Source organism: Corvus kubaryi, unplaced genomic scaffold (assembly GCF_017639235.1).
Source record: "Corvus kubaryi isolate FWS band 111438036 unplaced genomic scaffold, C.kubaryi_AGA036_p1.0 37396, whole genome shotgun sequence".
Lineage (NCBI taxonomy): Eukaryota > Metazoa > Chordata > Aves > Passeriformes > Corvidae > Corvus > Corvus kubaryi.
This window is the reverse complement of record NW_024581135.1, coordinates 31,229,869-31,255,900: the sequence shown is the minus strand read 5'-3', so window position 1 is coordinate 31,255,900 and position 26,032 is coordinate 31,229,869. Positions and strand designations below refer to the sequence as shown.

At 38.7% G+C, this 26,032-nt stretch overlaps 1 protein-coding gene across 10 annotated transcripts in view; it reads left to right on the top strand.

Annotated features, from left to right (window-relative positions):
* Nucleotides 1–26,032, top strand: part of GULP1 (GULP PTB domain containing engulfment adaptor 1) — a 150,026-nt gene that overhangs the window by 121,516 nt on the left and 2,478 nt on the right. For 3 of the 10 annotated variants that reach the window (XM_042041719.1, XM_042041714.1, XM_042041715.1), the window contains 3 exons: nucleotides 8,516–8,740; nucleotides 11,574–11,712; nucleotides 18,288–18,382. In XM_042041719.1, the coding sequence (XP_041897653.1) occupies nucleotides 8,516–8,740; nucleotides 11,574–11,712; nucleotides 18,288–18,382 (459 nt within the window). Of the gene's footprint in view, nucleotides 1–8,515; nucleotides 8,741–11,573; nucleotides 11,713–16,240; nucleotides 16,321–18,287; nucleotides 18,383–20,620; nucleotides 20,632–26,032 lie in introns of all 10 variants that reach the window. The other 7 variants (XM_042041720.1, XM_042041718.1, XM_042041717.1 and 4 more) reach the window with 6 other exon arrangements.

Below are 26,032 nucleotides of genomic sequence, written 5' to 3'. Positions count from 1 at the left end.
ACCTTGTTCCTGCCCAGAGTGTTCACTGTTTCCCCTTAAATGGATGTTTAGAAGTTTGGGCAATGCAAAAGCATGTTTGTAGTGGTGCTGACAGTTTATCAGTAGTGTCTGTGCACTCTCTTTATGTTGATTAGATGGTTGTTCCCATGAGGAACTGCTATTTTGTTTTTGAAATCTACTTAGAGGAGAGAACACCATAAATTATAAATACTCTGTAACTACCACAGTGGACATTTAAATTATGAATGTCTTCTCACTTCTGAAGCATTCAGGGATAGGTAATCAATTTTAATGCTAGATTTAATGTCATGTTATTCAATTCTTTAGTCTTTTATTTTCCTCATTTGGGATGGCAGTTTGTCTTTATTTATGAATATAATAACTAAATGTATATTTGAATGCAAATAAACAGGCTCTTAAATCCATTGCAATCAATGCTTTTCTTTAATTTAAATTACTTTGTAATTTCATTAAGCAAAACAAATTAGAGAATTATTAATAATGCCTCAAAAAATCCCATAGTTTATGATTTGTGTCTTTTAAGACAATGATGTCACATTCCTTATTAAAGAGTTAAGATCTAAATTTGTTAATTTGCTAGCCATTTGTAAACTCTCTCCCTAGATGTTGTTTTATTGTTAATTACAATTGGTACAATGAATAAGCATATTGCTTAAATAGCACTTGTGCTGCAGCAAAACTATAGAATATTGATAATTTTTGATATAAATTAGTTCAATTCAGTAATAACAGTCAGCTATTAATTTGCACTTTAATTTTATTGCTTTATTTACTCCTTAAGCTTTAAAATGAAACCCCCAATCATTTCCTGTCACAAATTATTAGAATTGCAGTAAGAGCCACCTAAGAGCCTGTTCAACATCTGCATCCATTCTGACACAGAAGAGATTTCTGTAAATGGATGAGTACTGGAACAGGATGCCCAGAGGCTGGAGATACTGATTCTGCCCTGAGCATGGTCCTCAGCAGCCTCAGATAACTGGATCCTGCTTCAAGCAGGAGTTTGGATTAAGCTCCTTTACTTTTACAGGATTCTTCCATCAGATGTGCAACCAAAAATTAAAACAAAACAAAAACAGCAAACCAACCAACCAAAACCAAGCACATTTTTAGGAAAATGTCTTTCTCAGCTCCAGGCCCACAGCAGTACCCACTGCTGTGCACTATCAGCTTTGGCACCTTACCAAGAGACATCTTTCAGGCAGGTCCTTTCTAAAGCAGACCTTGTGGAGATGGTAAATCAGAGCTCTCAAGTGTGCTGGTGTAAGAATAACTCCATGGAAATGGAACTGTTCAGTTGAGAATGAATGAAGAAATGGACTGATGAGGTTGTCAAGTGACTTCAGTGCAGAGAAGAAGCATAAATATTTTTAGGGCAGTTTGAGTCTGTTATAAAAGGATTATCAGTCAATGTGCCTGGAATAGCAGCGAATGTGATGACACCTATCTGCTTTTTTATGATGTGAGCAACAAATATGTATGAAGGAACAAAATTACAAACAATTCATAAGAAATTAATTGCATGTTATAGTTTGCAATTAATTTTATGCATTTTTCATTCAAATCAACTATAACTTCACGTATGATTCTGCAGTCTCAATTCCTATTAGAAAAAAGTGGTACAAAAATTTCTTTCCCCCTATTTCCACATAATTTCTCTAATGAAAAAGGTCACTTTTGTTTTAAATGAAATAGAGATTTTTTTCTGAATTTAAACTAAAAATATCTGTGCTGCTGCTGCTCTGTCTTCAAAATTAATGTAACAGATCTATATTGTGATCATTTTTTCCGAGTAAACTTTTCAGATCTGCTAATAGTGTTTTCTGAAATAAAATAGCTTAAATGAAGCTGAATATCCAACATGGGGAATAATACCTTGTCTGAGCGCCTTTCTCAGCACTTTTTGGGTGGATGGGGGAAGTCTTCCTTCCCTGCAGATAGTCTTGGTGTTACATGCTGTGAACATAAGTTAATCATTCTCTTGTGATTTAAAACAGATTTATTAAACTGTAAGTTTTCTTGAAGTTTTCATCTCACACTGTTGAATTATACAGAGATGTCAGTGCCACACAACAGCTTTCTGAAGCTTTTCTTAGACATAAGAAACATTTTGATTTATTTATATTTTGTTAATCTTCTACGGCTGGAGTTCCTTATCTGGCAGTCCGGCTCTTCTGAGCGTGCTGAGTTCTAGGGAAGGGATTGTTCAGTGGTCAGTGGAAAGTCTAAGCCCTGATCTTTGATGCCTAATATGATAAAAGAACACGTGCCTTTAACTGGCATCACAGCAGTTTGTAAAGAAATGTTCCGTTTCAGGAGCCAACTACAGATGGTTAAAAGTTGCTTCTGTTTGTGTTTAAACAGTACCTTGGGTTTTCATATCCTGTGCTTCCCTTTTCATATTTGGTTGTTTGCATGCTGTTTGTGCTCTCCCAACGTTTTCAGATGTGCTGAAGTGGCTTTCCTGCCATACAGATTGCTGCCTGAGCTCTTGCTGTAGCGATCACTGCATGGCCACAGCAGCCCCTGGCAGTCAGCAGGTGATGTAGCACTGCAGCCACCACCAGCAACTTGATCAAACAAGGATCTCCTTACCAGAGCAGGGGGTGCTGCAGAGGCCTGTGCTGGCAGTGCACAATCGCGGCAATAGAAACACTGACATCACACTGTGCTGTGTCCTCCCTCAGGGCCCATCCCCGCCGTGGAAGGGGATGGGAAGCCATGAGGTCTAAGCAGGCATAGTGGCAGGCTGACAGTGGGGGGGTGTTTTCCTTCCCCAGGAGAGGAGACTTAGGGGCTGTTAGAATTTATTGCACCTGTAGTGTGCCACAGTGCTGTGACAGACAGCACGTGATGTCACTGGCATGCTTTCTTTGTTACGATACTGATCCAGGACAGGATGCCTTTCCCACCTGTTAGTAACTGGGAAGCTGGGGCATCATTCGCATGCAGTGCCAGTCTATCATTTCTTTATTCCTGCTTCTTCCTTCTGAGGTGCATTGATTTTTGTGTCTTTAATCATTCCAGACACATTAGTCTTCCCATTAGATTTTCATGAAATGAAGAAGGGAGAAAACACTTTGGGAAATTTGAAGTGCAGCAGGTTTTTTGTATTATATCACTGACCCTTGACATTGTTGGTTGTCTGTGTGGTTTGGGGTTGTTTGTAGTTTCTATTTTTAAAAACAAGCCAATTCGGCTTTTTTTGACAGCTCAGTCCTCTGATTCCCAGATCATTTTCCCACAAGCAGGACCAGATTGCATTTCCTGTCCTCACTTCAGTATCAAAAGAAAATAGAATGTGAGAGCATCTTTAAACTGTGGATGGATGACTGAATATGTGTATGGTTTTAAACATCTGGTTTGCTGCACATTTAAAAAAAACCAAACTAGTCTCAACATGTTTCAGTTCTAAGTAGATACATCCAGGCTGTCATTTAAAATAAACCTTTCTAACTTCCTGTTGTCATTGAAAATAGGCTTGTAGCTAAATATGAAATAAAGTCATTTGCTCAGGATCAAATGTAATATGTTCAAGACTTAAAATTCAGATCCTCTTTTACTTCCAAAATGTTTCAAGAAACATTTTGTCTGTAGTTTCTGAAACTATAGACAAAATGAGTTGTGCCAGGCTGGACTGCAATATGTAGCTTAGCTGGCAGATTTACTTCTCTGCAAGGAGTTGGCCCCAGGTTCACATATTGAATTCTTGCGTAGTAGTGTTGAACACGTTCTTTGCAAAACATATTACAGAAACACCTTAATTTGCTGATGAAAATGTGTACACATTGGTGACTTATCCAAAAATCAATCCATGGTCTAACTAAGAGAAGAAACTGCAAACAGTGAACTGTAAGCTTGAAGCTTCATTTTAAGCACAGATAAAAAATTATTTTGAGTTGATAATTTCATAAAAGAGAATATTTTTCCATCTGAAATATTTAGTTGTTTTAATTAAATTCTTTTTTAAGTAATAATAAGTATGGTGTATTAGGGTGTTTATTGTGAGTCCTCAGTTGCTCTATTTAAAAAAAAAAACAAAACCAAAAACCAAAACCACTTGCATATGAAAATTGAAAGTAGTAATAATTTAAAAATTTAGGGATTACTTTTCTCTCTCCATTTTATAAGTACTGAAAGTTAAAGGCTTGTTTGGGAAATACAAAGGGAAATCTAGTCTAAAACTGCTTTTTTGATGATTCTTTCTTGATTCTTTTTTTTGCAGGCCAACTAAGGGTTTATTTGAGGACATCTTTTAAAATAATACTGACAGACTGAAATGGGTGCAAAATATGTGTGTGAATAATGCAATTACCCACCCTTTGCATTTTTGCAATATGTAAATGGGTGAAAAGCGTTGACAGCAATCAAGTTCTGCTTTTGAGGGATACAATTGCATCAGAATTCTCTCCTTGCTTGGTTATTAGTATCACCAAGAAAATTTTTCTGTAGCTGCTCTAAATCTAGCCATATGGCCAAATCAACATCAATCTAATTTAGGTGCTTTTTCTGTCAGTTCATAAACTCTATGGGAAAAATAAAATTTCTTTCTAAACCTATAAAAGAAGCCATTAAGGCAATGAGATCATAGTTGGAAATGAAAGAGAGAAAACTGGATTGTATAATGAAATACTTTTGCATAAAATATATTGTGAAAGTTGAACATCAAATTGTCAATCTTCACGATTTTTCTCTCAGGATATTGTAACTAATTAGATTTACATTTGCTCAGCACATTCAGTAAATAATAAACTGCTTAGTGATCATTTTTTCTGTATTCAGGTCGATGGTTTTGAGCAGTCTTCCTAGGACTTTGAAAAGTTAGTCCCTCAAATGACTGTGTTTGCCAATGCAGAAGTGTTATGCAACAGAAACTCTCACTTTTTTTCGTGTCCTGAGTGGCTCTGTCGAGGACATGCAATCCCAAACTAAGAGTTTCCTTAGTTTGCTTTTCAAGCTGCGCTTCCGTGTGCCATGGGAAATGTTGGCATGGGATGTTTCCTTTGTCTCACTCCTTTGCATGCACTGCTGAAGTTTCTGTGCCTTGTGTATCTGTTGTTTACTTTTCATCTGTTTTAGTGGCTTGGCAATGCTTTAGTAGCTGGTCTTTTTTGCATTTGGTCTTGATTATGTGAGGACCATTGGATTTTCATCTCATTGTTTTCCTGTGGGGACACTGCTCCGGTTTGTATGACAGGGAGGCTTTGGGTGCTGCTGCTGTGTGTAAATGCAGCCTCCAGAGCTCAGTGCAGCCCTGACAGAGTGGGTTCACATCATGTCTTATTTGCTGCTCTTTCCATTGCTAGTGCTGCCCAAAGCTGCCAGGGTTCCCTGAGAACACTGAAATGAGGGAGAAGCAGAACTGAAAGGCAGCAAGAAGAGGTGTTGGGGGAAGCAGCCCCAGAAGGGGCAGTGTTCTTCCTGCACCATAAAGATTACCAAAGAAGCAGTATGGAATACATACTCCTACGTGGACGTGCTGCAAAACCCCTCCATTTTTAAGTAGAGCATTAAAGATACTGATTGATTAGACCTTTCATGCAAGGTTTTGTTGTGACCTGGAAGCACAGGCCACCTTCACCAGCTACCCTTATTGGAAAGCTTCACCACACTCATGGGAAAACCCCAAGATAGATATTGGAACCATGTGCAGATTTCAAAAAACATTTTGGAATGTGTTTATGCATATCACTTGATTCCGATTTCCACCAAGATTGCCGAGTGGGAAAATGCACATGGGGTTTTTTGCCTATCTTCAGCTTTTTTAGATTTATAATATTCTGTGTTCAGTTCTTTGAGCACTTCTTTGTGAGGGTATAAAATTCTGTTACATTTATGATGTTAAAGAAAATTAATTTGAAATTGCCTATGGCATATTTCACGTCACTGAAAAAGTACTAAATGAACTGAAGATGTAGCAGTTCATTAATGAAACTGCTAATGCTTATACAGTATTTTATGAATTAGTAAGTTATGGATTAGTGTGTTCTTAGTAGCCCCAAATCTCAGGAAATGAGCAGGTTCTTCTAAATGCATAATTTTCAATTCAAGGTCACTCACCTTTCCCTGGAACATCGCTGCAGTTACCCACTGTGGTGCTTCTGTATATTACCAATTTGAATGTTCCAAGGAACAAAAACATTTTTCAATTTATTCTAATTCATACTTCTTATGTGGGTATGACGTAGAGATTGCAATCAATGTCTTGAGACACCTTGTAAAAAGAAACAATTTAGAAGTGATTTCCTGATTAACAAAATCTCAATCACATTGCATTTTCTAGTACAATGCAGCCCAACAGTGCATCTTCAGCACCATTCTCAGTAGAATGAGTCAAAAATAAATTGTTTGCTGGCACATAGATACATTTAACCATAAAAGAGACCAAGCCTACTGAACTAGTATGATTATTTCATGAAGTACCATTTCTTGTTGTTTTCTTGTTGTTTTTCTTGTGTTAATGAAATGAGGCCCAAATTGGGACATATTGTATCAATGCCACTATTACTACAAGTGTTACAGAGGGGAAACCTCAGACAAAACACAATTACCATAAAAAATGACAATTTAATTTTTTTACTATATTTTCTTCCTTTATAATTTGGTGTAAGAGTATTAATTTTCAGAAGCTACACCCTTTTTAGATTGTATTCTTTAGATCAAAGGTCTCTTCCTTTCTCCCCCTGCACTTTGTGCATCTGGTGATATTCCCTGTTTTCCATTGTTGAATGCACTTCCCTGCTGCCCCTGTGGTGTCTGTGGGCCGCTTGGAACCCTAGGGCTGTGAGCAGAAAGTCCATCAGCCTTTCAGGTCTTTCTGGACCATGGGATAAGACACAGAGGAACACTCCCAGCACCTGATGGGTTCTATGCTGCTCTGCAAATGAAGAATTCCTAGGGAAAATTAATTTCCTGAGCAGGTGCATTCCCAAAATTGTTGTAGGAAGCCTGACACCCCGTATGGTGTGAAGTGTCCTAAGAGTGTCACTGATGAGCCCTGTGATTGCTCCATGTTCAGGGCTCAGATGACACCAGGGTGTATATTCAGGTTTTGTATTGAATTTTTCCGTTGCCTGGATTTGATATATGTTCATCATCCTCATAGCTTTGCTGCTTGGTGTCCTATGTGCATTTTGCTGGTTTCTGTGTGATTTTTCATGTGACTTCCATGCCTTCTTATGAAAACTACTTATACTTTGCTGGTTTGCATTTCAGGGGAGTATTTGGCTTTCTTAATCAGACTGTATTTAATCTCTTTGAGCGTTTATTATTACAAGGGCTGTTTTTTCCATGATTATGTATAGCAGCAAGGATTCCACAGCAGTAATACACAGTAGCACTGCAACTCTTCTACCTGTAGTCTGGTGATACTCTTGAAATCATAATCAAACTTCTGTCCTGTAGGTTTTATGATTTTTTTTTTTTTTTTTTTTTAATTGATTACCATTCCAAACCCTCCATTTCACAATTCCAGTATGGAAATTTTTGAAGTTGGGATGAAAACCCTTTTTTTCTTTAATGCTGAATTGCAAGTTTTGAGAAGGGAATTTTGTGGGTTGTTTTGGTATTCTCAAGTATGGCACTGTAACTGCATTTGGTCACCTGTACCCTTAGCCTGGTTAATCTTTAAAGAAAGGGAAGAAAGAAGCTGAGACTCATTTTATAAGGATTTGAAATGTTTTGTTTTCTACATAACACTGAAAAAAATGGTTTAAAATAATTGATTGAATCCTGATCTACTGAGTTATGCAAACTTCTTATGAAATAATCATGACATATCGAATGTGTAACACTATGAAGGGAGTAAAAGCAGACTTCAGGATTTTTGCTGCGCTCATCTGCCACTGCCTCAGCCTGGGCCAGTCACAGGGGGCTTAGGCAAGACACTTCCAGCCCATTCCTGCCTTCTCCGTGTGGAACTCTTGGCTGTGGCCAAGAAGAACTTTCTGCACAAGTGCGCAACCCTTCTGTTAAGATCCAGAGTTAAATCCATCCTCTAAAGATTTTCATTCTATAATAAGCTGTTCTTTCAGCATTGGTGGTATATAAATGGTGGGCTTTTCCTCGATTAGTTAGAGAAAATTCTGACCTGTGCATTAACCAGCACAGTAACTCTTCTCCCCAGACCTGTGCCTACCTGCTAAGTTACAAGTGCAGATGTGAGAGATTGCTGATCCCTTGTTGGCTTTAGACATTCCTTAGCATCTCACGCACACACACACACTGCTGGAAAGATGCCTGACTTCATTTTATTTGGTTTAATGATCAAGGAGCAAGTTGTCTTTGTTCCAGTTGGTACTGGGTTACCTCTTAATGTGGCATATTCTCATATTTTGTGTTGAAGTATTTTCAAGTTCTGTATCTTGTAACTATAGCACTGAACAGTTGCTGACAAGCTTTTTTGAAATATGAAATGTGTTGTTTTTTCTTCTTTCCCTGATGTTTTCACGTTCTGTTCCTCAGAATGTTTTCTCTTTCTGTGATTCCTTTTCAGCTGCTGCACATAAAGTGTGATAATGATGAACATATGTTTCAAAGACCCTCTACTTTTTTCTGGTGTAACAATGAGGATTCACCTCCTTGTTTAGATATCTCTTCCATTACGCTTACTCCTAGGAGTTCTCCTGACTCTAGACTACCACCTGGATTGTTAATACCACCACCTTCAAAGAGTGGTCTTCCAAAGCCTGCCAGTGAATACAGCTGCCCAAGACCTCGTGTAATCTTGCTGTGCAAAAGCTTTTTCAGTTTTGTTTTTTTTTTTAGTTTTGGCTTTCTTTTGTTCTCTGTTGTGTATTAACTTGTATTAAAAAGTGCATTTTGTACAGTGGCTAAAGGACAGGGCAGATTAATCTTAGGTTCTCTAGGGGTACTCTTAAAATATGGAATTTGTGAAGATTTACTCTTATTTTCTACAGAGCTTTTTCTCTCCCATCCCCAAAACTAAATTTTTATTTTTCCAACATGTTTCAATTAGTCCATTAATTATTGATCTCTGTGTTATCAGTCAATCCTTTGTTCATTATTTTTATATGAAGACTAGTGATTCAAAACAATTCTAAAGGTCCAACTTCAAGGGCTTCTCCCCCACCATGAATTAATAGAAAAGCAATCAGCCATGAGATAACTTTCAGCATACTTTATAAAAAATGTAAAAAATGAAGCTTGAAAATTATTCTTAAATATGAAATGGGCATATTGCCTGCTTTTTTATATTAATGTGCTTATACTATCAACTTTTCTCCCATTTGCAAGTAATGTTTGGCTTTATTTGGCGACCATCCTGGCTTTCTGCATGTGTTCACTAAATAAAAATGCTTCTTGTGCTCACATGTATTCAAAATACACATTTTTTAATTCTCTTATAGTTTTAATTAAAGTATATCAGTAGTATCAAAATGGCCAGTCACCGACTTCAACAAAATGGAATATAATTGGGAAATTAGTCTAAACTGTGGGTTTGCATTTTTTGCCTAAAAGGCACATTTATAACTAAATGTAAATGCTGTTTATCTGTCTTCTAGGTAGCTGTAAGCATTTAACAAATAATAAGATTCTCCATTAACACTTAGGATCTCCAAGACATTCTAGGATTCTCCATGGGTGTTGATGATAATGTAGGTTGATATAAGCATTTATTTATGCCCCAAACCTGATGCCGCCTTCCTAATGCCAACAAAAGGCTGTCCACAATCAGAGAGAGGTTCAGATGAAGGAAGGGATGTACTTCTTCATTATGTTTATTTTGGGTCCAGCCCATCCATTGCCCTGCTTTGAGTGAGAGCAGGTGGCATCCATCAATCTGCCAGACTCAGAGTATCCTGGTTTACTGCAGGGTTAATGCAAGGTCCATGGACACTAACAGGAGCCTGTGGTGTCTAAACTCTGCACTGAAATCTTTCCACAACACATCATATTTAAAATTCCAATGGTAACTCATGTTGAGGACAGTAAGAGTTCTGGATGTGTTGAAATCTTGAAAACTGGTTCTTCTATGAAGTTAATTCACCTATGGTCATGCTTGGGAACAGCAGTGACTCAGAGAATTTTTTTAAAAAAGGGCAAAAAAATAAAAGCAGCATGTTAAATGTAGATTTTTTTTTTTCTTGCTATGCTTCTGTATATCTGGGAAGAAATACCCCAGGTTCTTTTAGATATTGAACAATTATAGATCTCTCTTAATCCAATTTCAAAATATTAATCCAAATTTAAAATATGAATTCAAAACTCCTGAGAATCATGGAATCACAGAACCTCAAAGAAATAGGAAATGTAGGACTTAAGAGCTCTGTGTTTTTTCCTCTTTAAGCAGTGCATTAGAGGAAGGCTGTGGATCAATACTGCTACTCAGCAGCCACTGCAGAAACCTCCAGAGAGAAACAGGGGTGGTTCAGGGCTACCTGTAGGCTTGGCTTAGAAATCTGTGAAGCAAGCTGTTCCGGGGCAGCTGCAGCACAGGCACTGAAGAAAGCAGCCTTCCAAAAGAAGGGTTTATCCATGGGATTCTCATGCATAAGCAGTGCTAAAGACAACCTGCTTGCCAGGTTGTCATATTTGTATATTCTGAATAAAAGGATCCATGTGACTAATTTAACTTGTGCTTCAAAATTTCCATGTGGATAGTTTGGGCAAACTGCATCTTGTTTCAAAGCTGCAGGCTTTCCCTGTGCCTGGCTGGCCTTTCTAATACACAGAGTGTGGGGGTTTCTGTATTGTCTCAGCAATAACATGAACATGTAAACTAGTTTTTCCTTCAGCTTGTCAGTCTCAGTTTTAATCTATTTCATCCTCTGTCTTTAGTGTTCAGTGTATTTTCACTTGATTGTGCATCGCTTGTGCCCTGAAGTAGTGGACTGGTGGCAGGAGAAATGAGCCATTCAAAAATAAATATGGCTGTAGAACTACAGTAATTGATGGGTTTGGGGTTTCTTGCTTGCCCAGTATTTTTTTGAACCCTTAGAAATTCCTGGGCCTTTTGAATGAAATCTCTTCAGTTTCACATTCAAGGACAACAGGTTTATTTTGGATATTAATATTCAGTGTCTAATCACATGTCTAGGCTATTACTTATGGAAAAATACATTTAAAGCTTTGATCTTACCAGTTTCTCTAGGCTGCCAAATAAGAGATTATGTAAAGAAGAATTAGTAAACAAAAAATATTGGGATTGTATCTTTAACTTGGTTCTGTGCTCTCCAGAGCAGAGCACATTGTTCTTGCCATATTACGTCAAACTGGGTTTCGTGAAGATGTCTTTGCTCGTGTGTTTGCAAGAGAGAACTGCTTGTCACAGCTTTGTCAGGTGTAACTGTGATACATTTTCAACTGAAAATGGAAAAATTACGACGCTGCTTTTGTGCTGGGGAGTGTCAGCATGAGTCAGTCTGTACTGCAAATGCCATTTGCTTGGTGTCAGGAGCTGGGGTTTGCATGCTGATGGTTGTTTTAAACTATTTTTTCAAAATGTGGCTCTTATCTGCATGCTGAAGAATTCAGTATTGTGATCTTTTTCATGTGAAACCTTGCCCTAATATTTATTGTCCTTATTGTAGGCAGGCAGTGTGACACCTAAATCACCCTCCACTGACATCTTTGATATGGTTCCCTTTTCTCCCATATCCCCTCAGTCATCAACACCTACTCGCAATGGTACACAGCCTCCTCCAGTACCCAGTAGATCTACAGAGATCAGTAAGTTCTGTAACAACTGACCTACTTTTTGCTTACATTACTTTTTATTAATAAAGCATCTTTAAAGTTTTACGTACGTTTTGCATGCAAAGCCAAATACAGTTTTTGTGAATCGCATTCAGTAATGCCGTTTCATCTTTATACCATCTTCCCAAAGTCCTTGATGTTGCTGCCAGGTTGCATTATAAAACTAGCTGTGAAACTATGACATATACACTTGGAAGGGGTTGGGTTGGGGATTTTAACTTGGCTTTTCTTTTACAGTCTCTTTTCTGTACTTCAAGGAATACTTTTATTTCGTGTTAGTTCTTTCCTTGTCAAGCCACAGTTCTAGCATCTAGAGCCTGCATTTCTGGGGAAGGCAGCAGGTGGAGTAAGTATGGTGATGGTGATGCACAAGGGAGAGCCAAAGAAACCCTCAAGAAGGAGACTGTCTTGGAATGCTGTTTTCAATTCTACTTTTCATATCATGCACAGCTTTGGGTTTTTTAGTTACAGTTGATGAACCTCTCCAGATCTGTCAACCGCTCCTAAAAGGTCTTCAAAAGGTTATTAACAACAGCAATTTCATCTTGCAAAGGCTTGAAAGCACCTAGGGTAAGGTTCTTGACTTCACTGGAAATATTTTAGGAGTCCAGAAAGTCTTTTTAAAAGCTTTGGGAATCCCTTGAGGGAGAGGAGAATGGAGCATGCACAAGTGATGTTAGAGATTGTAGAAATACTGGTCTGTGTTTGTATCTTCTGTTCCTGATGCCTGTTTTAGAGTGCATAAGGATCATTGATGTTACTGCCTGCCACCATATGGAACACATTTGAGGAGATCATGCCCTGTTTTGGGGCATGCTTCTAGGATGCAGAATTTTCAACTGTGAATGGGAGCTGTGCACAAAAACAAAAAGGCATTTTATAACTTTGGTCAGTGAATGTCTTCCCAAGCCCATATCTGATACACTGTTTGGTTCCATTTCTCAGAATGTCTGTCACCTTCTAAAGAGAAAGTAGATATTGAGGCTCTTAATTCAGTAAAGACCCCTGCTCTTTTAAAAGAGAATATTTTAAAATAATTAATGAATTTCTGTGGGATTCTCAAGAGGTATACTAACAGAAGTTGACTTCTATCAAGTATAGTTAATATTAACTATTTTCATATAGTTTAAAAGAATATTAGAATATTCTAATAGAATATTAGAATAGAACTGCTCTATTTGAGAGCATTTTATGGCTTTATAATAAATAATTGAAAGGCACCTGCTTCTCCGAAACTACAGACAATGCCATAAAATAAATCTAAATGTGCATATCTAATTTCAAGAATGGCAACTTAACTTGAATTGAACTACAGGTCAAGATTTTATTTTTTTACTTATTGTTCTACCTCAGATCCATTGAAATTGTGGCTAGCAATCTTGGAGTCAGCACTCCATCCTGAGGGATCTTGGAAATTCCAGTTATAAAAGATTTGCAATTGTTTAGGCAGTGGGTTTTGTAATATAAAGGAAAAGTTGCTTATTAACAGTGATATGTATTGTTTAAAGTAGTTGCTTCTTCTGCACTTCATTGATTTGCATTCAGTCGAGATGATGTAATTCAGAGATGCCACTTCAGGGAGAGATTACAGAGCCCATCATGGTCTTTATGCTTTTCATCTCTACTCTTTCAGTCTGTGTCATGGTACTTTCTATGTTGAAAATTACTGTGTCCATCAGCTATTAACGCTTCTTGGCATATTTCAGAGTGTCTTTGAAACAGGAGAGAAATATTTTCTAATCAAACAAGGATTTTACTGTCCCAGATTAGAAAGTTCAGCTCCCATAAGAGCCTTGTTCAGGCTGTGCAATATCCCATCACTATAACAATGTGCAATAATGCATTGCTTTGTGGTGTCACTGCTGCCAGCACCAGCAAGCTGGCATTTCTTTCTCCAGTACAAGTCAGAGGGCTGGCAATCAAGAGGAGCCAAAGTTTGGAGTCTCCATTTTCTGAGATCATCTTTTCCTGTTCCTCTCTCTACTTTCTTTGTCACTGCACTCAAGCAGGGTTGTTTTGATGAAATTACATGGTGATTTTGTGGGATTTTATAATTTTGGAACTTCCACCTTTATCACATTCAGTAGTAAAGAAGGAGAAAGATAAGAGTGTGTCATCAGTTTGTTAGTGTCACTTCATTTATTCCTTTTGCCTAAGTGGGGCTCATCTGCCTGTTACCCAGGGAGGGCACTCATGCTGCTCAAGGAAAATGTGGTTTTAAAAGCCAAAGCTCATCTTACTCATCCTCTGGCCAGTTTGACAAATCAGCCAAAAATAACAGTGCCCAGGAAAGGCATGGACACTTGTAGGAATCCTGTAACAATACCAAGCACTTTCCATTCCTCCAAGGCCGAGAGTTCCATAGGCAATTACTGGCACCAGGATGACAGTTCCGCTTCCCATAAAGAGAAATGCCCAGAGTTAGAATTTTGCTTATCAGTTCTTCCTTTGGTATTTTCCCAGAAAAAATACTGTGGGGTTATAAGTGGTACCTCTGGCTTTGCTGAGCTCACAGCATATAGTTTAAGGCACCCAGCCTTTTAATACTAGAGGGGAGCAACAGTGACCTTTTTTTTTTTGGAAAGAGAGCTATTTCCAAGGCATTTAAGCTTTAAAAAAATGAACTAATTCTTGAGATTTTGAGTTCATATTCAGCAGTGTTCCAACAGGGATACTCAGTAAATATCTGCTCACCACTGGCTGTATCAGTGATAGCAAATAGATGGGGTTTACCTATTTAAAAGAGAAAATGGCATAATTTTTGTACAGGAGGTTGCAGATTGGACAAATGCATGCTAACTCTTTAGGTAATAATTGCAAAATAGTGAAATGCAACCAAAAATGCTAGAGACCATGCTGCTTCTTCCTCATGAGGTAAGGGATTGTAAATGTTCTTGTAAGTTATCTGAATGGGCAGAATTAATTTATTAATTTTATTTAAAGGAGGAATTGACTTATGTGTTTCTTGTTGTCACAGATATGAGATTTCATATCTCAGAAAAGAACTGGAGAGGATTATTCCCTATTGAGTTGCTCAATATTTACTTCACACAAATGCATCATGGACAAGGTTCCAACTGGCAGATGGAGAAATCTGCTCCAAGATGCTCTTTTTCTGCAGATATTTAAGGGTATTTTGTCAGAATAATTGATGCAATAATTTCAAAAGAAAAAAATATGGAGTAGCCTGCAGCTAAAGGAAAGGCTTTCTGGATTACCCTGTCTCAGTTTATTCCAAGTATTTCTTTGTGTGATTTCAGTGTGATTAATTTTTGTCATCACAGCTGCTCCAGTCCATCTGGGGAAAGCATATATCAGCATAGCTGTGTGCCTGGATGATGGCTAAGGTAGAGATTGGGGTGTCAGCTGCAGCACAAAAGCCAAATATTTATATTTTTGCTTTAGTAATTGCTAATATTGAATTTATCATAGAGTGCAGGTTGCTATTCTCCAGTATTTTGTGTTCTCCTGAATGTCAGATAAGTCCCAGAATTTATCGCTTGTTCATGTTATCCTGTGGTTTGAGCTGAGGATCTAAAACATCAACATTTCATGGCTTTTGAATTTGTGGGTCAATTTTGCAAGCTGTGAATTTATTTTCATCCAGAAAGGAATGAGAAAGGGAAAGGAAATTATTTGTACCATTTGAAAGGATCATTTTCAAAATCTTCCTGATTGCTGTTTATTGGAGAAAGAAATGCCTGCCTATGCTGCAGTAATTTTGAGGAGTGTGCCAGGCAAAATATTCTTGCTATAGCTAATTTTCATGCAAATACTCTGGCCTGAAATAAGAAGTTGCCAGTTTATCCCATCTATGCTAAAAAGGAGCCTCTCCTCCATCATGAGTGGAGTGAGCACTGGCAGATAAGCTTATGGATATGCCATGCAATAGTGCAGCTCTGCAGGGATGAAATCTTCGTATTTCTCCATTTTACACAGGTTCTTCAGCTTTTGTTCCTAAGACAAATACTGGCATTGCTACTGAAAATATTCCACTTTATCCCTCCCTGACTCTCAGCAGTGCAGTCTCTCTTACAACACACAAACTTTAAATGCAGAAAAGGAGTTGTTCTGTGGTCTTGTTCAGCTGGAATGGATAGCAAGTTATGGTAGAGATAGCTCCCCAAGTAATAGCTTTCCACAGAAACCCAGCTAGGTAATACTTCTTTATTTTCAATTTGATTCTGTGCAGGGTTTATTAGGTTCTGTCCCTTGGAATAAGTCACACTCTGGTTGATTTTAAATTCTGCCTTGTATACATTATAAATTCAGAAATCTTCCACATTAAAGAGTGACATTAAAAGAGCTAAAACTTCTGCTATTCTGCTAATGAGCTCAAAATTGCTTTCATTAATAAAAGCCTAATAATAAGGCATGAGTGAGATAATATCCATAATAGTGTACAAAATACTTGCTTTTTAAAACAGTCTTAAGTCATAATTCAGTATGAATAAATGCAGGAGTCTCGTCCTTCACTGTTTTTTCCTAAATACATTCATAGAATGTTTGCTAAGCCTTGGTGTTGGAACTGCCTGCTTTCAATTGTCTGACCACAGAGAAGACTGTCAGCTCCTTTTAAAGGTAAAGAGAAAGAAAATGGACCTACATAATGAACAAATAGACTGTGAGGGTTATAAAGTAGAATCACTTTTTTGCCCAGTAGCGGTTAGATTGCAAGTCAGAGCTGCTACACATCTGAAGGTTATTTGCTAGGAGCATCAGAGCATTTCAGGACACCAGTTATACTGGAGCAGACCCATTTTGGCTGTGAAAAAGGCAAAGGATGAGGGACAACCTAATTTTTACATTGGATTATCCGAGTTAAAGTCTCTTTTGCACGCAGGTGGTCTGCCTTTGCCAGGAAAGACTGGATTTCTTCTTGGCTCAAGAGGACTCTTGGAATAAGGCTCTCTGATCTGGGCCATCTCTTGGTCCCATGTGACGGTTCAGAGCTGTGTAGCCACAGTTTTTGAAATATGTAATCAATCAAGTTCCTGCTCAAGTTTCTGTACTTTATGATGGGAATTTCTGTGCTTTATTGTGGGAGCAAATGATAATAGCTGCCAACTATCTAAAATGCCTGGTGTGCAGCTTGATAACACCTAACTGGTAAGGGCAAAGCCCTGACAGACTGATAAGCACAATACATGTTGAAGAGCCTAGAGAACACAGGTCTAAAATTCTGCCTCTGAGGATGCCAAAATAAAGCCATCTGTGCAGCTGTAGGTGTGTGCTGCACCACTGATAACAGGGGTTTGGGTCAAGCAGTTAATTGTCACCCAAACCTTGGGTGTTAAGGGTGGGTGAATCTTGTGCTTAACTGTCCAATCACTTCAGAGTTACTATTGCCCCCCTTTCTTGTCATGCTCTAAAACTAAAATTGTTTTGAGGTAGGTAGAATGCTTGTCAGGTTTCTTGCTAGGCAGCCACGAAAGTTAGGAGAGAGGATATCTCCTAATGGTTCCAGTTTTCTCTCCACCAGTGACAAGGCTGTAGCAGCTTGTAAATTCTGCAATCAGTTGGGTTGGGTTAGCAAAATTATTTTTGCAACTGCTTTAGTTTAATCCAACATGAGATAAGAAAAAGTGTACAGAGACAGGACCTTTACATGTAGGGAAAAAAAATCTAAGAAGGAGGAAAAACCACCCAAAACCTGAAAAACCAAAAAATTTTTGAGCAGTCAGATATGAAGAACTATACTGGTCTAATAAGAAAAAAGAATCCAGTTGTATTGGAGGTGTTTATTCTTGCCCAGACAAAAAAAAGAAACGCCCTTCTCCCTCTGACCACTAGAATGCAAACTGCAGTTAAGAAAAAGTGACAAACGTCTGGTATTGAAAGAGGGAAGTTTGCAATTGTTCTATTTATGCACCCAAATTTAGTGGAATTTTAGCATAAGTGACAATTCCTGGTCCTGCTGTGGTTTTGGGGTTTTTTTTTTATTTTTTCTTTCTTGATGTGATCTTATCCGAGATTTTAAAACTGACAATTTTTAGTTTTAGTTACTGCCAGCTGTAATTGTATCAAACAAAGGCCTTGCCTTGCCTGAGTAAGAGTAGTTGCTTGTCTCACAAAGACATCCTTAACCTGAGGAGTGGCAGATGGGGGACACAAAGGTTAGTTGGTTGGTAATTTGTTGTTGACATAATGTAGAGATGGAATTTGGCAACTCATGTCCAGTTGTTTCCTGTTCATTTTTGAAACTCCTTACACACACAGACTCCAGAGCACATGTCAGTAGATGATGCCCTCTTCAAATGGCAACAACTTCCCATCGGATCTCTAGAAGGAACAAGCATTAAAGGAAGCTAAAGAGAGGCTTCAACAGAAGTTTGGTGGTGTTCTTGGAAAAATATTTGTGTATTAAAGTTTGGAAAACTGCCCGAGACCTAGCTTTCAAATGGGGATGTTAAAAGTTGTGGTTAATGAGTGGTGTATCTGATGGTGCTGTTACTCAGCTCAGAAGGAGAGGTAAGGTGGCTTTTTCAGAGCACTGTAGTCGTAACCCATACCTGTTCTCTCAGTGACTCACTTTTCTGTTGTTCCAGAGAGAGACCTTTTTGGAGCAGAACCTTTTGACCCTTTTAGCTGTGGAGCAGGAGATTTCCCTCCAGACATTCAGTCCAAACTAGATGAGATGCAGGTAACTACTGATTTACGTGGTTTTTGATGGCTGTGTGCCTATTCTTGAAGTACATACTTACCATACTCTGACAATGTGTTCCACAATGCGCACACTAATGCATTGGAAAACCCCTATTGCTGACCATTCCTTTTAAGCAAGTTTATCTCCTGGTCTTTGAGCTGGAGTTTGGATTTGCCTCAAGAGCCCTACCTGGTACTGATACCTTTTCCTGGTCTTAAAATCAAGAATCAAACATGGTTAGAAGGAAAAAAGGGATTTTGCCTTTGTATTTATTTTAAGGATCCTTAGGTGCACCACATCCAGTTCGAATGCACCTCCATGCACACTGCAAAATGCACACCCCCAAAAGATCTGGTATAACATTATAGGTTTTACTAATTAGCATATCTATCAAAGATTCCCCACTGAGAGGCTCGAATGAGCCCCCCTCCCCAAGGAGCCTTCCCCTGGATGGTTCTATCTTAGTTCACAGAATGTGTTCTGGAGAGGACCTTGGGGTCTGGGGCACACTGATCCCTAGCTACGAAGCTTCTAAAATGTTTAGTCTCTCAGCTTGACAAACAAGTCCAAGAATGTAGGCAAAAAGCACTAAGAATACAGAAGTTATAAAAGGTATAAAAGGGGTATAAAAGGAAAGGCAAAAAAATCATCATGGCATCAGTACCAGTAGAGTCAGCTACACTAATGTGGGGTTTCTCAGCAGTGTAACCAAGGTGGTTTGGGAACCATTCCCTGGGAAGGGACTGAGAGAGCTGAAGAAGAGATCTGAGCCAAGAACCTTCCATATCTCCTGATCTTTCTCCTTCTCAGCTGCAGCAATCTCCACCATCCCAGTGCACCCTTCTCTTTCCCTCAGTGCCATCACTTTGGTTTCTCAGAACACTGGGCAGACTTATTTGCTTACAGGGCCATGGCAATTATCTGCTGCCTTTAAAAACAGTTGTATGGCACTCTGGGGCAATTAAACTTTTGAGAACTGATTCAAGAATTCTGAACTGATGTGTTTTTATCAGAAAATGTTTGTTGATTCTGAAACACTCAACAGTATCCATTCAGTTATTGACCCAATTGTGAAACAATTCTAGGAGAAAGTCCTCAAATTTTGGAACAAATGATGCTCTGCAGTCAGACTTTCAAAACTTCTAGTTCCTTGCCAGCTTGCTTATCTCTATTCTTTTTTAAGCAGCCTGCCAGCAGAAGAAAAGGCTGAAAATAATGGAAACTTGAATTTCTAGGATCCTGGCTCCTCAGTAGAAAGCATTCCCAGGGTTTCCAGCCCTCTTGTCTCTTCGGAGCCCACAAAGTCCAGGAGCATTTGCTCTCTGGCTCCTTCTGTTCCTCTCTCTGGCCTAGAGAATAGCAAAAGCTCTTTAAAATGGCTTAAACAAGATTTAAATACCATTTACTTTGCCTGAGTACATCTTCTCTTCCATGTCAGTTTAGGATGGTTCCACTGACAATCTCTACTCCATAGGAAGTAAGAAATTTAGCTTCTTGGTCCCCCATATAATTTCAAAGAGCAGCTAAAAGCCAAAACTGGCTTCTTTGCCATTCCAACAACATGCTTATGTTTTGTGAATGCTATAATGTTGTTACCAAACTCTTGAACACAAACCCCAAATCTTACAGCACCTCACATTGATATATTACCAACATTTCCATTGTTTTAGGGAAAAATAAATTGTAGTAACTGTGGTTACCACTAGTAATGGTATGTCAATATTTAAATGTCACATATTAAGGGTTCCTATTACAGGTAATGTCAATATTTGGAATCGTTAGCCTATAACACGACAGAGTGCTGCCACCTCATAAAACATCTGGGAATGGAGTAGTAAAAATCTTTATCAAAGATGTTTGAAGTCATGAAATGAAAATCTCCCATCATTGTTTGTACTTTCTTGATCTACAAAAAGGAGACAACCAACCAGTAACAAAACCTCCAAGCATTAGGGAGTTGCTGTCCTGTTGCAAAGAAAGGCACTCCCCCCTAGCATATCAACTGTTCACTGAAAACTAATTAGTGGGCCTTTATGTAGGCACAACACTCGTCACGTATGATCCAACTGAGAACAAGTGTAAAGCTGAAAGGGTATGAAAAACCCCCATATTCTAACTTGAGCCAAAGCAAAGACTGTGTGCAGTTACTTCACTGTGTTGTTGGTGCAAAATACAGATTGAAACATGTTTTTCCTAATGTCTCTTTTATCTTCTTGTGCTTTCCTGGGTGCACAGCGTCAGCGATGGTTGGTATATCATATTTTAATCATGGTATTTAAAGCATTTACAATTGAAATGTGCATGTGTTTGTCTTGTGTTTCTATTTTTATATAGATACGTGTTTATAGTATATGTGTTTATACATAAAAACTTTTAAGATTTATGTTTTATATATAGAACTCTGAGTCAGGGCCATTTTCATTTTTAGGGGCCTACGATCTCTAAGTTAGGGACAGCTGATGGTAGTTTTCTTCAGTCTGTCTTGGCAGGTGCTAATACTAAGCCTTTGTTTTCACTGCTACGTTTTCACTTTGTTTTCCATGTGCACTTGTGAAACCTGCAGTTGACATTACTAGGTTGTCACTAGTGAAATGGTTTAAGCAAAACCTTTGGTACATGATTGTGTTAGCTCAATCACATTTGTGAGCAAGTCTTTATTTGTACATGATGAGTTAAACCTTTCAACAAGCAGAAGAAACTGTGCTAGACTCAACAGTTGTTAGACACAACCTATGAGGAAGGTGAGAGCACTGAATTTTCAATATGCTCTGGAAATCCAACATTAAGAAACATGGAAGAGAAATGTGGGCCTCTCTTCTGCTCTGAAATGCAAAGTGAAGGAGTCTTGTCGTTTTTGCATTATGGAAGTACAGCCTGAGTTACAGTAATTATATATTCCATTAAATCTGTAAAGGTAGGTTTTATACGGACACCCATAAAATAGTTCCAGGAGTAAACTTCCTCTGAGAGGGTACTGAATACAGCTCACTGTGCAGTGAGGATGGCAAGCAAAGATGTGACAGCCTGATTGGAGCGGCCCACTTCAGACTCTCTTACGCTGTTTCTTGTGTGGAACATGAGATGCCTCAGCACACACACCCCATATGCAGCAAAGCTGTCCTGATCTAGCCGTGTGCTGGAGGGGATTTGTGAACAAAGTGGGAGAGAAGAGCACAGCACAGAAGAGGCACTGGAGAATAAATGCTTGAGTGTGGGTGCTTTGCCTTTGCATCCCGTATGCTGAACTTAACGAGATCAGATAAAGTTCCCTGGCCTCTAGGGGAACACTTATTTTTAAACTTCACTGAGGATCCAAATTTCACACTTAAGCAGTCTATTCCATTTCTCAGTCCAATCGCTGTTGATCTTTTTGGAGAGCTTAAAACTCAAACATGTGCCGAGATGTGACTTTTACAGCTCAGGCCTCTCTCTGATGACTGTCCAACCTCCTGTTTCCCTGCACCCTTATGCTGAAACATATTTTCATCTTTATTTTGACTGTATCCAGACATTAATAAAATGAATGTCTATTTTCCCAAAAATCTTGCAGTGAGGAGAAGTTTCCCTGGATCATGTCATACCAGCAGCAGCTGCTATAATTTATTAAAATCTCAAGGCAGTTAATACCAGAAAGCTTCCAGGAGCTGCAAGCCATTCTCCCTGCATGCCCTGAAGCAGTCAGTAGGCTTGACGTCTTTCCATCTGAAATAAGTTATGCTCAGCCCTCTAAATAATCTTCTCAGAGATATGTAAATTTGTCATTGCTTTGCTGGGTTTGTGCTGACTTAAGCTCATTGAGTGAAGTCACTGTGAAGTGATAAGTGAGTTGACTTCTGAGCCATAAGGTTGACTTTGGCAAATTTATCTCCTGATAAAGTGGTAGTTCTTTGTCTTGTAGTGCTTACTGGTTTAAACCAGAATTATTTTATCCTCGACGCCAAGAAAAGGCTGGTTTTGGAAGAGGGATTGTTTTTGAGCTGTTTCTAGTGAAAACAAGCTCTGCTCCTCTCTATAAGGTATCAATCACATCCCTTAGTACAATACTGTTACTTAGCAGGGTAACTAAACTGCTCAGTCCTTGTTAAAATGCCTTTAAAGTAAAAAAAGCTACTTGAGGAGGACATGAACACAGAAAAAACAAGTCACAATATAGGTGCACCCTTCATAGCCCTCCTTCCTCCCTCTCCTGGCCAGAACCATGGGGTGGCCTTTTTCTGCATTCCCTGAAAATCAGCAAATCAGAGAGATTTTTTTGACTGCATGAAGAGTTTCTGTTTCCTGAACCTTTAGTGTACAGGAAGCCATAGCACACATGGGTTTTAATGAACAGGCAGAGTTATGCTAAGAACACACATTATTAGAAGCTGAAGTGTCTGAATTTCAGACAAGGCAAAATATTTTAAGTGTTGTGTATTAAAATTAGCAATGCATGATATATGTATATATAGAGAGAGAGCACATAATGTTTAGCAAGAAGCTGACTCCCTATGTCATTAAAAAAAATTATCTAACACATTAGTCAAGTTTATTAGAAAAAAAATCATAATTTGTAATCTCAGTTGTTGCAACTGATTTCATTACTATTACAGCTGTGGATGCTGAGAGTTAAAAGCTGGCATGTGCTGTTCTGTTATAATCAGAGAACAGCTTCCCCTGGGAGCAGAGTGCTGGAGAGCCCTGTGCAGCTCAGGTGTAGATATGAAGTCCTAAAAGCACGTGTGGCACTCAGTGTTCTGCACTGCTGGGAAAACTGCAGCATGGAACTACTGCTCTGTTACCTGCATCAGCAACAGCTCTACTCTGCATGTAAAGGAGAATCTACTCCTAAAGCCTTCCCATGGCTTGCTGGACTGCAGCTGATTGGATTCTATTTTTAAATTATATTTTTGCCCAAGTATAGTTTTGGAGGTTCCAAAAATTAACTAAGCATTTGGAGTTATGGTGCAGAACCTGAGGGATTAGGAATAGTGATGGCTGTGGGAGATTTGAAGTCTGTGCTTTCCTCATCTTTGGAAATTTGATTGCAATCACTTTGACAGGGAGTCTGCTGGGTGAAGATACTCTGATTATTTGTTTTCCTGTTTGAGGGCTGCAATTAATTTTTTAGGAATATTGGTTAAAACTATGCAGCTTTCCTTCATTTATACTCCTACACACTTCTTGTCCTCCACTTAGATATTCAAGAGGGAAAAATCTGGATTTTACATTCCTTTAATGAAAGGAATGCCCAGCTAGCCATGTGGATTGCTTTGATGTCTTCTCTGTGCTGTTGGGCTTCTTGACCTTGTGGTCGTCATGGAAGTTTGAGCCTGCTTGTACCTGCAGAATCTGACATTGATGGTCATGGGTTTGGTGTGGCTTAGAAGTGACCGTGGAAATGCCGTGTCCCTGTTACAGACAGGAATGTGCAAGAGCCACAGTTCTCAGGAACGCAACTGGTAACAGCCCCTGGCAACCACATCACTGATTTCTGCTAGGACAGGAGTTCATTTTGGTAATAAAGTTTAAAAACTTTTTCAATAATTATGATCCATAAAGAGCAGCAATCTCTTAATGGATTAGCATTGATCACATTGCAAATATGTGGGAATGTAATTGTTTTAAATGCAAAATATCACAGCTTGAGAAGGACTAAATGGGTGTGGGGAGAAGTGGCTGGAGTGAAGCTGCAGAAGGAAAGGTCAAGGAGGCCACGGCTCTTCAAGAAAATGGAAATAGTTCTAAGTTAAGTCATAGCAAACACATGTAAAGTGCTAAGTGACAAAGTATCAGTTTGTGTGGAAAAAACTTGACATGCTCAGCATAAGAGCAGTGAGATGTGTGCTTCCAAAATGCATCATCTGATTTGCTCTTTGCCTGCTGGAAAAAGGGCATCGGAAGTAAAGCTGCTTAAGACACCAGCAAACTTAAATGTGTAGGATAAAAATAAGACCATGCAGGACAGGAATGGGATGGATGTTCAGTGAAGGCTCTGGCTGGCTCAGGATGAAGGTCACTGTCCTTGTCACACCAGCTGCTGTTGTTCTGCTATTGGAGCTCATCAAGCATCCTCAGGTTGAAGCACCAGCAACAATCCCTTACTGTTGTATCTCTTTACAAGCTTAAAACTGGAAACAGCCTTCAGATACTTGAAAAAGTTAGCATCCTAGGCATGCTGTAACTGCAGGGTTAAAAATGTAACAGTCTGTAGGGCTAATTCTCTGAATTCTCCTTCTGGGTAAGCAGCCCTCCTTTGACTGCAGTTACATCAATTAATAGTAGCCTTTGGGTAAATGAACACTGTTTACAACAGGATGTGTTTCACTTGGAATTTCAGCTACTGTTTGCTTGAAATACTTTCTGCATTGAATGTTCTTCCTATTAATCCTTTGGAAAATACAGAGTTAAAAAAAAATAAAGGAAAAATCTTAAATGTATTAGTGAGCCTTGGCAGCACTGTGTCACCCAGGTAGAGCAAACTGGGTAGCACAGTTGGGGAGTGTTTACACCACAGTGCTGCTACTGGCTCAGCATCTCATGGCATGGATCTGCCTTTAAGAAAATGCAACTTTTACTTGGAAATTCACAGACCATTTAGTAACTATTGCCAGGAGGTTTGTTCTGTTTCTCCACATTACTCTCCTGATAGCAGTAGCTGGCAGCATTATTAGATATTCGTACAGTTTTCAAATTTTAGCCTGTGATTTGAATTTGTTTGAAATTAAGCTGGTTTGACGTTGGATTTACCTTCTAAACCCAAAAGGTGTGGTCTTGAGGTACTGCTGTGCATATGAGGGAAAGACTTGAGTTTGTGCCTAATCTCCATACAGATTGTTTTACAAAAAGATTTATTTTGTTTACAAGATATTTTCTTGGTGAAAGGACCTGTTACTAATTTCATAGCACACAATCAGCATTCTCTCACTGAACTGAGCACTGCAACATCTGCCAGTGGAGTTGATGTTCTCAAGGCATTTCTAGTCAGAGCCCTGTTTCCAATTGCTTAAACTTTCAAAGTCTGAAATTTTCTTGACTCCCAGGTGACTTTTGAGGGTCAAGCCACAATTATTCAGCTTCTTTTAATGCAAAAAGAGAAATGAAAATAAGAGTGTTTTTCCTGTATTAAAAGTGCAATTATTACTTTAGGACTGGTGCAAACTAAGTACCTTTAGCAAGCCAAGCCTGTATAAAAGCATACAAAAAAAAGTACTTGTAGAATGAATTTCTTCTCCACGGAGGAGCTGGTAGCATCCAGCTTATAACCTTTTTTGTGTTTCTACTAATAACATAAATAAAACTCAGGTAACAACAAGTAAACTCAGGTATTTAGGTCTGAACTTTTAAAGCAACTCACAGCACTTGCTAAATACCACTGTATTTTGTTTTACTGAGTTACGTGCCTTTAAAATGCACAGTTTTCTCATTTGCAGTAGGTCAAGTATGATTTTAATTGCCATTTTGGTGAAGCTCAGATGGCAGTGGGCAGTAAAGCCCTGTTAGTTTAACTGCACTGGGAGCAATTCAGAACAGCCCCCTGAGGTGGGGTAGTCCTGCACTTTTTGTTGGGCTGCTCTTGAGGCACCACAGAACGTAGGGGACACCTGGTATCAGCAACAATGTCCATGTCTTACCTGTATTTTTCAATAGAAATATAGTAAACTCTGTGCT